Source organism: Diabrotica undecimpunctata, chromosome 2 (assembly GCF_040954645.1).
Source record: "Diabrotica undecimpunctata isolate CICGRU chromosome 2, icDiaUnde3, whole genome shotgun sequence".
NCBI lineage: Eukaryota > Metazoa > Arthropoda > Insecta > Coleoptera > Chrysomelidae > Diabrotica > Diabrotica undecimpunctata.
The window spans coordinates 55,324,251-55,340,043 of NC_092804.1; the positions used below are offsets into that span (position 1 = coordinate 55,324,251).

At 31.5% G+C, this 15,793-nt stretch overlaps 1 protein-coding gene across 2 annotated transcripts in view; it reads right to left on the reverse strand.

Annotated features, from left to right (window-relative positions):
• Positions 1–15,793, reverse strand: part of LOC140434561 (uncharacterized) — a 643,472-nt gene that overhangs the window by 278,567 nt on the left and 349,112 nt on the right. For both annotated transcript variants that reach the window (XR_011950061.1, XM_072522911.1), the window contains exon 4: positions 1,518–1,647. Coding sequence is in view for 1 of the 2 variants with exons in the window: in XM_072522911.1 (XP_072379012.1) it covers positions 1,518–1,647 (130 nt within the window). In the remaining variant the exon portion in view is untranslated. The remainder of the gene's footprint in view (positions 1–1,517; positions 1,648–15,793) is intronic.

Consider the following 15,793-nt stretch of genomic DNA (forward strand, 5'->3'; position numbering starts at 1 on the left):
TAGTCGAATTTTCAGCAATAAGTTTAATATAGGTAGATAGTACTCAAACAATTTTTGACTTTATTTTTTTACTAACTTGCTCGTTTGTTTTAGCATTTGGAAGTCCAGCAACTGATGTTTGTGGTTTTTGCATAAGAACAAAGGTTGAGATAAATGTCGTCAAGGATGAAGAGAAAAGATTAAAATTAAAAATGGATTTAACTACTCACAAGACGCGAGCAAAGCAGTTTTTAAATCAATGAAAGAGCAATCTGCTGATAGTGTGGCATATTGCTTTGATCTGCAACAGGTCCAAAATCTCCCAAAAGCGCTTATTACCAAAGCATTCTATGCTCAGCAGCTGTCTTTTTATGCATTTTGTGTGACAGATATTTTAACAAAAACTCCCGTTTTTTATACATGGCTTGAGCACGAAGCAGGAAGAAGTATGGTAAAAATAATTTCCGCGTTGGCTGACTTTCTAAAAAAGACTTATTTTGACCCAGATATTAAAAATCTAAGATTATTTTCGGATGGATGTGGGGATCAGAATAAAAATTCGCCTTGTGGCTTTTCAATAATGCCTCAAAACTATTAAAACAATTACGATGAATTTTTCCGTTCGTGGCCATTCGTTTATGAAAGTTGATCAAGTTTTTGGTCAAGTTGAGCAAGATTTACGTGCCCATGCTTTTATAAAGTCACCAGACAAATATTATAAAATCTATTCGAAGAAAGGACAAGTACGAAAGCTGGGCTCTGATTGCTCTGATTGGACTTTGTATGACATAAAACGTGCAGCACTTTCACTCAAAAAAGTTATAGGTATCAGGGGAGCTAAAAGATTAATCATAACTCGAGGCAAACAAACTGCTGAAGAAAGTAAAATCTTGTATAAAACAGAGGTATTGTATAGAAATGATGACTCTCATAAAAAGTTTTCAAGTTTAATTCAACCATAAAAAAACTAAGTAATATAGTACTACCGGAATTGCTAATGAAGCATACTGTTAACAAAAAAAAAAAACTGCATGGCTTATTAAAATTTTTAGTTAGTTTATCACGCAAAGAATGGGCATTAGCTCCAGAGTTAACTTGGTTAGATTCAATTTTGATAGAGCAGTATTGTGAAAATACAATTGAAAATACCAGACCTGCGATCAATGTGAAGATGGAGCATTATGTTGCTGTCTTATGGAGGACGACATATATGTCATATAATTTTTTACTATATTCCAAACATACAGAAATGCATTTTCAGTTCATATTTTTATTTTAATCATTTAGGGAGAATCAAATTACATTTTGTCATTTAAAGACAACCAAATGGCGTTTTATCCATCAATATTTTTTTTTGAAAAAAACTAATAAAGCATGACGAAACTTATATATAGGATAAATTGATAATATGAAAGTACATTTATTCATATTTTGTTTTTTATTTTAACTTTATTAATAATTTAGTAGCAGATTTTCTCACTTATAGGTTTATTTTCAAACTCTTAATTACAGACAAATTATTTTAAATATTAACTTACCAGGTGGTTGTTGGAGTTTTGGAGCAGGTGCGGGATTTTTTAATCTCTGAGGAAATTTAGGAACTTGTAGAACTACTGGTGTTTTAATACTAAGATCTACAGGCTCCATTTGAACAGGTGGCCCTTCCGCCTGTAACAAAAATTAAAAATTAAAATTACAAAAACAAAAATTAATAACGCTATAAATAAGTTCGTTTATTTTATTTTCCATATTAATAACGTATATTTACATAGATAAATGGAATATTTAAAAAAAATAGGCTATTAAAATAACTTAAAAAAGAAGATTAAAAAAGAGGAATCATATTTAAGGTCATTAAAAATAGAATAATATTAAAAAATTTTAAACAATTTCAGGAATATGTTTGATACAATTATCTTTGAAAGAAAATCGTGAAAAAAAAAGCGGGTGTGGCAGTCCAGTGGGACTGCCGGTAGAAGTTATACTTTTATACACGCGTTCGCCGTTAAAAATTTATATAGGAGTCAATCTGCACAATCATTACATATGTAATGCTATAGGTAAGAGAGAGCAGGAAGAGAAAAAGAATTAGTTATATACGTATATGGTGCATCGTTTGCTGTATATAAACATTTGACCTGTAATAGGAGTATAGTAAATGAAGGATTGTATCAATATTTTAATGAAAATATACATTTTTATTTTTATATAATATGTATAAAAGAAGTTGAATGCAAAAAAAATTTACACATACTCTGCAGTAAAATTCATTGTTTATTTTGTTATTAATATAAAAATTACAATACAATAAGTACACTGCAACATAATTCAATATAATAATACAATATAAATTAAAATGTAATATTCATAAGTATTTAAAACTGCCAATATACATAACTTACTTTACGAAGATAAAAATAAAAAACCAACAACTCGGATTATGTTGTAAATTTTCATTTTATTTTAAAATTTATGTTTTTTGCGTATATTACATATATTGATTAAGATTAACGTGAGGTTTTTAAATATTTCAAAAATAAAAAAGGAAATTCATAATTGGGATTCGAACTCACAACCACCAGCGTATGAACTAAACACGTAAAGGATTTGCCAATTAGACATGACACTAACGGATTTCAAAATTTACAGTTCTCGGTAAGACAGTGATTATTTTGAAATATAAAAGCCTAAAATAATTATAAACGGTTAATTTTAAATAATACAAAAGATATCACATAAATAATAATGTTAATACATAATATATAATATATATATATATATATATATATATATATATATATATATATATATATATATATATATATATATGTATATATATACAATATTATATATAATATTAAATACAAAAGGAACATTTTTATTCTCGAGAGAAGAAGAGAGAGAAAATATATCTTCTGTCTCTCTCTTACTCATTATCTTACATATGTAATGGTTTCACAGATTCACTCTCATGCAAATTTCCAACGCCGAGCGTGCGTATAGAAGTATAACTTCAAAAATTGGGATGAGCGACAATATTAACTTTTGTAAAAGTTTATGAACCGAAATAAGTTTTACCGGAAATAATATTTTACATAAACATAATTTTCAAGTGCTTTTTCACATAGATGATTTCAAAAAACGAAACGAACAAGCTGCATTTTGCTGAGAACGTCAATTTTGGGAACAAAAAAGGTGCAAAAAAGTTTGTCACTCCTACCCTCGAGTTTCCGCGTAAAACAATTCCATTTTTTACGATTTTTATGAGATCAATATTATGATATCAAATGACAATCTTTATAACCTTTAATATAAAATTTCAATTTTGGGTTTTGTCAACAAATAAGAAGCATTTTGAGATATGCCTAAAAACGCTGAATTTAACTTTCACATTACCAACTATCTCACGTCACAGGATATGCTTAAAAAAAGGCATTGGGTGTAATTTCTAGTTGAAGATGTAGCTGTGTAGTTTCGAAAAACGTACTTGTGCAATCGAAAAAAAAAAAAGATCATTTTAGATCGTTTATAATGTGAAAGTTTAAATTTGGCTTTTATTAGTTAAATATGCCTCATATTTGTTGCCAAAACTCAAAATCAAAATTTCATGCTTTAGGTTTTGAAGATTAGGCTCTAAAAATGGAAGTTTTATAGTGAACGGTCAATGGAAGTGATCAGTTTTATTAATTTCATTTTATTTTTTAATGGTTTTATAGAAACTGACTTAATTTGCGGCAAAATGCAAAAACACAATACGAAAGCTGCACTCTTCATCTTTAACGGGCTTTTCAATTTTTGTCGATGATACCCTGATCAAAAGATATCGAATGTTTACCGTCGAGTTGATACAAATTTTATTTAAAAAATTGATTTCGCGAGTAACTGACATTCAAAATCATTGGTCGCTTCAAGCGTTCTTTCTGAAAGAACGGATAATTCTAAAGAAAAAGTGTTAATATAAAATATTTGTTCTAAATTGTCTTCAAACATTCCTTGTTTGAAATATTTTTTTCTGTGGAGTCCAGATTCTTGATAAATCGATGCTTTTTGTTCCGGAAATAGGAGTGCTAAACTTTTTTGCATCTTTTTTGGGGTACTCAAATTAACATTCTCAGTAAAATTCAGCGTGCTCGTATATTTTAAGAGATTCAGTAGTGACATTTTTGTCCCTGACGACTGGAGTATAAGGTATCATAGTATAGTTTTTTTATTATTCCACTATATGCTCTTAAGGTGTAAGTTAATATAAAACTAATTATAAAAAAAGCACCAGGAACGGACGCAATTTCGGCAGAATTATTAAAGCATGGAGGATCCGAACTCTCGGAAAGAATCCATTACCTAATAATATTAATATGGACGAAGGAGCAAATGCCAGAGGAATGGACAGTTGGCCTCATACAGCCAATATATAAAAAAGGAGATAAGAGGGAATGCCAGAATTATAGGCCAATTACATTACTAAATGTAATATACAAAATTCTTTCTAGTATAATCTACAATAGATTATTAGAATACTCCGAAAATATAATTGGTGATTATTAAAATGGATTCAGACCAAATAGAGCCACTACACATAACATATTCATACTAAGAACGATACAAGAAAAAGCTTATGAATACGACATAGACCTATATAATATGTATATAGACTTTAAACAAGCTTTTGATAGTGTGAAAAGAGACAGAATGCTGGAAGACCTTTGTAATCTAGGTATACCTAAGAAATACATCAGCCTCATAAAAATGACGTTGCAGGGTTCAAAACCCGCAGTCAGAGTAGATGGAGAACTGACTCCCCTGTTTAACATCAACATGGGAGTAAGACAGGGATGTGCCCTATCAACCATGCTATTCAACCTAGTTCTTGAGTCTGTCATCAGAAAAACCAATATAACCGGCCATATGTACACCAAATCAGTACAAATTACTGCATATGCAGACGATGTAGCCATCATTAGTAGGAATTAGCCACGACTAATGGAAGTGTTCAAACAAATTGATCCTAAAGCAAGAAAAAGAGGTCTCCAAAATAAACGAAGCAAAAACGAAGTATATGACAGTCAAAAGAATAACTGACAATGAAAATAATATCACAATAGACAACTATACTATCGAATGAGTGGATCTCTTTACATATCTCGGCACAGAAATCAATCAGAAGAACTCCGTAAGTAGCGAAATTAATGCACGTATTTCCAGCGGGAATCGTACATACTATGCTAATAAAAGATTGATGACATCGAAATTATTAGACAAAAGAACCAAAATGACTATCTACAGAACACTGATTAGATCCGTAGTAACCTATGGATGTGAAACTTGGGTAATGACGAAAAAAGATGAAGCCCAACTCAGGACATTCGAGAGAAAAATACTGAGGAAAGTATATGGCCCGGTACAAGAGGAAGATGGCACATGGAGAATCAGGAGAAACGACGAGGTTTTCGACGAGGACGAAAAGTCAAAGACTGTCATGGCTGGGACATGTGCAGAGACAAAACGATGCAAAAACAACAAAGAAAATGTTACAATGGAAGCCCATAGGAAGGCGAAAAAAAGAAAGGCCCAGAACGAGATGGTTGGATGACGTGGAAGACGACCTGGAAACAATGAACATAAGAAAATGGAGAAGAAGGGCACAAGAGAGATCTGAATGGAAGGACATAGCCAGACAGGCAAAGACCCATCCAGGGTTATGATGCCAAAAGAAGAAGAATAAAAAAAGGTTACACTGCGGACATGATTCTGATCTAGGCAGTCACAGCCAAGGCTTTTAAGTCAATCTCCTTAGCCACTTTACCACTTCAGATTGACGTAAGATGGTTTATAGTACACAACATGTACCTATATAACAAAGCTCCCAGTAAATGTGTTTTTCTAGTTTACATAGAATCAGAAATAGAAACTTCTAGGTTTGTAATTTTTTTGTAAATTTTTCTGTATCTGTGGCATTTTTGACTGCACCAGGATCGAAAGACAGATCATACAAAACTAAAAGGTTTGATATTTTTTTTAAAACTTTGTAGGCCTTCTTCATGCTGGCATACGACAAACTGACGTTTCTTAGTAAATGGGAGTACCCCAAATTGTTCTACAAGTCAAATATAGCGAAGTTTTCGAGTTACTGGGAGTCTAGCTGAGCAACTCCAGGACGAGGACGTATTACAACTGCAGTGTAAGATCGATTTTAAGTCTTAATCGCTAGAAGACAATCTACAATTACAGCATCTAAGTTATGTTAAGTATAAAGTCAATCTTTATACTTAAATAATGTATTTATATGATATAAAGCCACAATTTATTGTAATAAAAATTACATTTTGAAAGTGATGGAGTCGAAGAAAACTGGGCAAAAATTAAGTCTAATATCTTAGCTTCGGCCAAGGAAGTTCTTGGTGAAAGAAATATAAATAAAAATAAGTCTTTTTCAAGGCAAACAACTCCGTGGTTTTGTACAGAAGTGAAGGAAAAATGTAAAGAAAAGAAAAAAGCATAACTGAAATACGTGTGCCAAAACACAAGAGGCATACCATAATTACAAGACAGTTAAAAAGCAAACACATGCACTTGTAAGAAAAATAAAAAATGATTACTGGGAACGCTTTTCGAGGGGAATGAAACATGATAATTACAGTCTGCAAAAGGAAATATGGTGCTTTATAAGAGGTCACTGAACGGACGAAAGGGAACTAATAGAACCAAAACACGTAGAAAAGGATACGTGGATTGACTACCTAAAAAAGCTCTATGCAGAGGAAGAACAAAGGCCGCTAGAACCGGAAATACCAGAAATTACCACAAATGAAAAATTTATTATAAATGTATACGAAGTTCGTAAAATACTTTAAAAGCTAAAGAACAAAAAAGCAGCAGGTAAAGACGGGATACCAAACGAATTACTGAAATATTGTCCAGCAGCAATGACAGAACAATAAACAACATTAATTAATAAAATTATAAAACACAATAAAATAGAGAAAAACGAACTAATTCTACTATTCAACAATGAAGATAAAACTACAGAGGTGAAAACTTGTTATACTACTACTACCTTTAAACTTACTAAACTTACTAAAATTTTACAAGTACTAATAAATCAGATGATAAGTTTAGCAGATAAACAACAGGGTATTCGTAGTGGAAGATAGTGTACAGATACTCAAAGATCTAATCCATCTTTTGTATAATAAAGAAGTTCTCCCAAAAATTGTAAAAACTATCGAAAACATCTACCAAAACAACAAAATGAAAGTCAGAATAGATGGACAACTTACAGAACCTATAGAAATAGGCAGCAAAATAAGACAAGGGAACTCATTGAGTCCTATGCTCTTCAATTTAGTCATGAATGAAACCATCAAAAGCGTTAACAAAGGAATAGGATACAGAATGGGAAACAAAGAAATAAAATACTCTGTTGCGCAGACGATGCAATATTGATAGCCCAAGATGAAGATAGTCTGTAAAGACTGGTCCATAGAATTAACATAAGAGCAAAAGAATTTAATATGACAATCTCATCTCAGAAAACTAAAACAATAGTAATCAACACAGAATCAACCACATGTAAATTGAAATTGATGGCATCAGTATTGAACAAGCAATAGAAATAAAATACCTTGGCATTTACACTGTCCAGCTTTGGAAACCTGGACAAAGAAGTAAGAGATCAAGTACAAAAAGCAAATAGACTGGCAGGATGCATTAATAACACTATATGACGAAACATTAACATTAACACTGAGATGAAGTCAAGAATTTATAAAGCCAGTGTAAGACTAATAATGACATATGTCTTAGAAACAAGAACCGACACAGCCACAACACAAAGGCTACTGGAAACGGCAGAGATGAGAGTACTGAGAAGAATGACAGGAAATACGCTGAGAGGTCGGAAGAGAAGTGAAGACATTAGAAGAAAATGTAACGTACAGTGTATAAATGGATGGTAACAAAATAGGAAAAACAAAATTCAACAACCACATAAGTAGAATGGGGGAGACCCGTGTCGTTAAAATAGCAAGAGATAAGTCACCAATCGGCAGAAGTATCGGACGACCGCGCAAAAGATGGAGTGACAACCTTCCATAGAGATATTAGTTCGCCAATGAACAAGCAAAATTGCTTATAAAGAGGAGCAAGAAGAAGAAGAAAAATTACATTTTACATTTGTTTTTGAAGTTTCGATTTCCACTTTAAAAATAGCTTTCAAAACAAAATCTGTCGATCTTAATATGCAAAAGCATTTTAAGATCTGCTGATCCATATACACTTATATACTGATATTGATATATACACTTATATACTTGGATGGCAGGAAATAGAAACAATTGTGTATCCTTTTTTCGTGTTTTTTTCCAAGTAGGTGGTAAGTTAAAGAGGAAAAAGAACAAAAACAATTGCGGAAATAAGACTCCATACGAAGAGGATACATTAGAGAAAGTTTTGATGTACCTCATGTTGCAAAAATATTAAAGCTTAAGTTTATATGATTAGATCACTTTCAACGTCGATTTATTCCGTATTTTCACAATGTTTATTCGGTATAATTTTGTTTTGTTCCTTTGTATTATATAATTTTCTACTTTGCAACTTTAAGTACAAATAGTGTGACATTAATGTATTCCTAATTGTTACTAATAGCAGTATATGTATCAAAACATGTCCAATTTGAAATCAATGTTAAGTATGTTGAAAGCTGCAATTAAATCTATTTTAATAGTATTTCGAGGTATCTGGAAGATACATATATTTCAAGAAAATTTACTGCTACTCACTTCTAGACTTTTATTGCTTTACATAAGGAAACATAACTTTTTGACATATTTCTGCTGGAGGTGTCACTACAATGTTGCGATCGCCCCGAGAAATAATTTAATCACATAGAATTATTTAGATTATTACAATATTTTAATTGCCGTGTATCAACGTCCTCAATGTACTTAAATCATTACATTTTAGCATACTTGACATTCCTAATGTACCTTAGCTACAATTTACATTTTTATATTTACCGACGTTTTATATAGAAAAAGTTTTATTGCTGTTACGTGTGTATTATTGATAATGTGTTCAGATGCGCAGTCTGGCTGCAATCCTCTCAGGGATTTTAGGTATGTTCAAAAATAAACTAGAAACTAAATTTACATTTCTTTTTAGCATATATTTATATAATAATTGTTCTTTTTTTTCTAGGCTCGTATATTTCAGTGTGTGTTGGGACTGAGAGTTGGGAAGAACCGTCGTTTTTGTAATCTTTACATTAAGAATATAAGGGTGTGAGGTATTGGCGAAATGTGTCAAATGTATTATAGAATTTATGTTCTTTATAGTCTCCTCTTACGCTTCATTTTACCTACAATAGTGACCAAAATTCTAGAAACTTTACAAAAATTATCGTTTTGCCAGCATCACTCGTCTCCTGATTATTATTTATATAGTTTATCAGTACAATTACATTTTTATTTTATTGTTTTATATTTCCGCTTAACATTTTATGTATGTCTCTCTCTTATATATATATATATATATATATATATATATATATATATATATACATATATGTAAAAGATTAAATCTTTTAGCGAAAGCTGCTATCGCTTTATTGAATTAAATGGCCAAATATATAGCCTAGGAGGACAAATTCGATAAACTTCCCGTGCTCAAATCGGTATCAATAAAGTGTTATGATCATTTTGGCCTATCCCAGCCTCATCAGACACTTGGGCTGATACAAATTCAAACTCGGAAAGTCCAACGAATGTCTCCCAAAACTTTACTACAACAGTAGTTAGCTTACGCTAGAGGAAAATCAGAACACCGAAAGTGTCAATACGATGAGCGTAGAATATGCCGACTTTCTTTAGAAGATCGTCGCAGATCCGCCAAAGGAATTAATGCTATTGTTAAATCAACTGACTTAGAAATATCGGACCGCACTATCAGAAGAAAGTTGTGTGAAAATGGATTGTGAACACGAACTTCCTAAAAAAAGCCATTCCTGAACAAAAAACAGAGGCAAAAACGCATTGATTGGGCTTAGCACATAGAGGGTGGACAGAAGAACAGTGGAGTAAGGTTTTTGGAGTGATGAAGTTAGAATCTTCATTTTTGGGAGTGACGGAGTGAAGTTTGTTCGCCGTCGACCGAGGGAAGATCTTTTGCCCCAGTATACTATGGTCACTATGAAGTATCCTGTAAGTGTCATGGTATGGGCTTGTATGACCACTAATGGAGTTGGACGTTAAGCAGTAATGGGGGCAATATTAATGCAAAAAAATATCAGGAAGAGATACTGCAAGCCAAACTGTTGCCGACTATCAGTTTTTTGGGGTCCAACAATGCGTCTTCCAGCGGGATGAAGCGCCTTGTCATACGGCTAAGAATTCCATGAAATGGTTGAGAAACCATAACGTTACTGTCTTGTCTTGGCCTAGAAATAGTCCCGATCTAAATCCAATAGAAAATTTATAGTCAAGGCTGAAAGTGTTAGTATCACGCCGAAACCCAAGTAACAAGAGAGAACCGATAGAAGCCATTATTCAAAACTGGTTTAGAGTTATTACACCAGAAGATTTGGCTCGTCTCGTGAACTCCATGCCTCTCAGAATCGAGGCTGTTCTAAAAACAAAGGTTATCTAACCAAATACTAATTTTCTTGATAATGACCATAGTTTTTAAAAAATATATTTACTAATAGTTAGCGGCTGTTATGTTTTATTTATTTTTAAATTTTTAAAGGGTTTTTTCTCTTAAAATATTAAGTAGAAGCATAAAACGATGCAATAAAATTATAATAGATAACTTATAATTAACATAAGTCTTGTAAAAAATACGAACGAATGTTGATATAAAAACTAAAATTTTTGTAAAGTTTCCAGAATTTTGGCTACTAGTATTAGCATTGTTACGAAATATTTTAAAAATCCCAAAAAATGGCCAAAATATGAGACGTTCCTTTCTTTTACAGTATTCAAAAGTTGTCTTTATTTAAAAGCCTGCATTTATCAATAACCCATAGTTAAAATGCATGTAATTTTTAGTCATCTTCATACGATCCACATCTCGTAAGTTTCAATTCGGTTCAATGTAATAACTAGAAAAAAGCATTTATGTAAGCAGAATAATTCGCATATTTGGCTTATTTTATGCAAAAATAACGCTTTTGCATATTTTCGGAAAAACTGTCATATAGATAGATGTCATATTTTATACATAAATTCCCATTAAGATCAAGGTTTAAGCAAAATTTCCGAACCATGATTGTCCCATAATTTCGTAAAATGTTATTTTTATTTTATTTTATTTTACTTGGGAATTTGGGTCAACTAGTTAGCCAGCACGTCCCACCTGGCCCATCTTTAATTTGTTGTTTTTACCTAATACATTTTGTTTATTGTTTTGTGGTACCCCAAGATAGTGGAGCGCCGAGAAAGTTTTATAATTATTATTTAATTTATTATTTTTTGCCTGACCCTGATCAAGAAGTAATTAGCGCAGCATGTCAAATGTCCCTCCCAATTTAAAGTTTTACTCCTATAGAAGTCAAGAAAGAAATAAACAAACTCAAATCACGAAAGGCCCCAGGTTATGATTTAATCTCGGCACAAGTACTAAAAAAACTGAGTCGAAAGACCATTACTCTGCTAACAGTTATATTTAACCGCATGTTAAGCTTATCATACTTACTAAAAATATGGAAATTTGCTGAAATCAATAATGATCCTCAAGCCAGGAAAAGAGCCCAATGATTTTACATCTTATCGACCCATCAGCCTACTCTCAACCATAAGTAAAGTTTTTGAAAGATTTCTGCTACAAAGGATATGCGCAGATCATAAATTCCTAACATTACTAATAAAAATCAGTTTGGTTTTCGGGAAAATCACTCCACTACCCAACAAGTCCATTGAATGATAAATGAAATATCAAAAAGTCTTGAACGAAAGAAAATCCTACATACCAAACAGATATTTCTCTTTAAAATTCAAAGACCAATAATCCCACCTCTTTCCTATTAACTCCGAAGTCCTGCAGGGTAGTGTTCTAGGGCCGCTGATTTTCTCACTCTACACAGCCGATATACCAGAGACTAATAATACTACAATCGCTTCCTTTGCTGACGACGTAGCAATACTAGCTATAAATGAAGATCCTATACAAGCCTCATAAAACCTGTAACATTATCTAAACATACTCAATGGATTGGTATACGAAATGGAGAACAAATGTAAATAAAACAAAATCAACCCAAATAACATTTACCAACCGTCACAACATATGCCCACCTGTAAGAATGGAAAATGTAAGAATACCAACAGTAACAGACGCTAGATACCTTGGCCTTCATCTTGACCAACGTCTCACTTTGAAGAAACATTTAGACCAAAAGAAGACAGCTCGACTTGAAATTCCGGCAAATGTATTGGCTCCTTGGACGTAAATCAAAACTTAACATCCAAAACAAATTCTTCTATACAAATCCGTACTCAAACCTATCTGGTTCTACGGACTCGACCTATGGGGCTGTGCAAAGCCAACGTCGCTGAATATCATCCAAAGATTTCAGTCTAAAGTGCTAAGATCGATATGTGTATCCACCATAGTACGTAAGTGTAATCAAACACTTCACTACGACTTATAGATTTCTTTCATCAGAGAAGAAATCCATCGAGTCACGGAGTCTTAAATTAAACGTACCATTCACCATGAAAATAAGCTAGTAAGGAAATTATTCAACAATGGTCCAGCCACAAGAAAACTAAATAGAACCTGGCCCCAAGACCTACTTCAAAACTAAACCAAAATAAAATAAGGTGAGACATCATTGGATGTCTCTCCTTCACGCCCAAAACCTGTAACACATTTACTTAATACTCTGTAATGATGTAGATTGTAAACAAACATAATTATAAAAGGAATTATTTTCCTTCTAACTGAGATTTTTGTCATGCCGAAAGTAAACAGTATTTCTGTTTGGATTAAACCTTACAAGAGTATTTGGACAATAATACAATTTACTACACAGCTTGCGGAAAAATTTTAACTAGATTTTTTACATTTCTAGTCAGAAATACGTATAATATATATACGGTTACCTTTCATCTTATACACATACTCTTATATATTTTTTAATTTGTTGCGAGCTATGCCGATACCTACCAACTTTAAATTTATATATATATATATATATATATATATATATTTATGTATATATAAATACATATATATATATATATATATATATATATATATATATATATATATATATATATATATATATATATATATATATATATATATAGAAACCGAATATGGACACTTTGATCCATATAGGAAATTAATGAAATTGATGATAAGAAACATGGAGATTGTTGTAATAATATATATATATATATATATATATATATATATATATATATATATATATATATATATATATATATATTATTACAACAATCTCCATGTTTCTTATCATCAATTTCATTAATTTCCTATATGGATCAAAGTGTCCATATTCGGTTTCTAGCACTCTAAAGATCAAGCGGCATTCTTTTATTATATCGTTTGTATGTGTTGAACAGTAAGAACATTAAACAAACCTAAATAGATTTACCATAATAGTCACTACCAAATGAATGCAACTTATTAACTATAAATTGCGTAAAATTAAATACTTGTGTAATAACATTTCTTTAGTTAACATATTTGAATAATACTGTATACAGGATCGGTGTAATTTAAATTTTAGGGCTGTGTAAAACCATCAAATATATTAAAAAATCATTTGATCTGTAGATTTAGATTTAAAGCAGTTTTATTTGAAATTTTCTACTATACGCGGTAAACATAAAAGTATGGATGAATATTTCATGAATAAAAAAAATTTAACTCGAAATAATTGCGTTTTCCTTGCGTTAAAAAATATTATTGATATTATACATGTATTCATTAACAGTTTGTATCCTTTTGTAATCTAAGAAAAGAAGATAGATGGAAAGTCGTATTCTCTTATCTCTTCGATTAGTTGTAGATTTATAATTTTTCTTTTCCATTTCTCTTTACAATTCGGATTCTTCGAGGGCTACTTATCGGCTATTTGTTCTAATAAATTATAAAAGTATCTTACTTGCATGAGTTATCAATGTCAACCATTTGTCACTTTATGGCAAAGTTTTTTAATTTTGTTTATTAAAGGAATAATTATGGCAAGTGCCTAGTGAACAGACAATTTGTGGGTTATATGGAAAATCTTGACTTTAACTGAATGAAACTGCACAATGACGTATAGTACATTGCATGAATTTGTTACTATTTTGGATTAGGGAGCAAAGCTTTGACTTAAACGGTCCGCTGTGCAGAGAAAGTTCTCCCAAAATCTGAAACACTGTCGAAGACAAAAATACGGTGTTAACTGATAATATATTTTACATCCATTAAGAAAATTATACACTTACACAGGCTGACATGATTTTTGGTGTTTTGAGTTTCCTTAGATGTCTCCTTAGCTAATATGGGTAACACTGCACATCACGTCATAATTTTTCACAAAATTGAAAAAACCTTGTGAGAATATTTTTTTTTTGTTTTAATGGCATAGGCAAGTGCCATACAGCCAGTCACAACATGAACATTTTCTACCCAGAAAGAATAAAAAGATAATATAAATTTCAAAGTTAAGTAGCATTACAAATTTTAAGCATTAAAATTATTATTAAGGATAGGTTAGAGATAAAACATGGACACTCGTTTCTCGTCTAGGGACCCATCAAGACATTGCTTTTAAGACAAACTAGATTGGGTCACGGATAAAAGGTATATATAAATAATAATGATTATAAAATAACAAATGGGGTAAAACAGAGGTTAGGATTCTAATTACAGTTAAATATTAAGCTTACTTTTGCAAATAAATTCCATCAAACATTCATTTACAACTCTTATATTTCGAGATAGCAGATAGCACATATTGTACGGAGGAAAAATTTTGATGTTGACTAAATTTTTTATTAGATCTTTAGTTTGTTTTGTGTATTTTTTAGATTCGAAGAAAATGTGATCTAGATAACCTTCTTTTTGACAGTCTGGACATAAATTTGAATTAACGATTTTTAGTTTGGACACATGACTAGGATAGCGGGCGTGTCCAAATTTTATTCTAATTATGGATGTTATATACCTTCGTGGAACAGAATAATTTTTAAACCAATAATCACTTGGGATTAAAGGCTGTATAGAAGCATATTGCGAGGAAGACTGCGTACTATATATATGCCAAGATTGTTTCCATTTACTATTGATATTATTTTTAATTATTGTTAATGCGTCTTGTCTACAGATTTGGTGATCAGCTTGCGTTCCGGTATCAATGGCTTCTTTAGCTAATAGGTCAACATGTTCGTTGTATTTAAGACCTATATGTGCTTTAACCCACAAAAAATGAACAACTCTTCGGTTTTTATAAAGGTCATAAACAAGTTTTTTAATTTGAAAGACATATATATTTGAGTTATTACTAGGAAAATTTAAAGTTTAAATGGCTAACATAACAGACAATGAGTCAGATACTATTGTAACAGATGTATTCTGAGTGTTTTCAAAGTATTTTAATGCTTCATATATTGCTACAGCTTCAGCACTAAAGATTGAAAAACTAGGATTTAGTCGACAAAGTTTTTCTGTATTAGTTGATGGAATATAGAAAGCACACCCAGTACCAACAATAGACTTTGAGGCATCCGTATAAATAGCTAATGAGTCTGACAGACTAGATAAACAAGACCTCAAAATATTCGAGCTAACAGAAGAATTT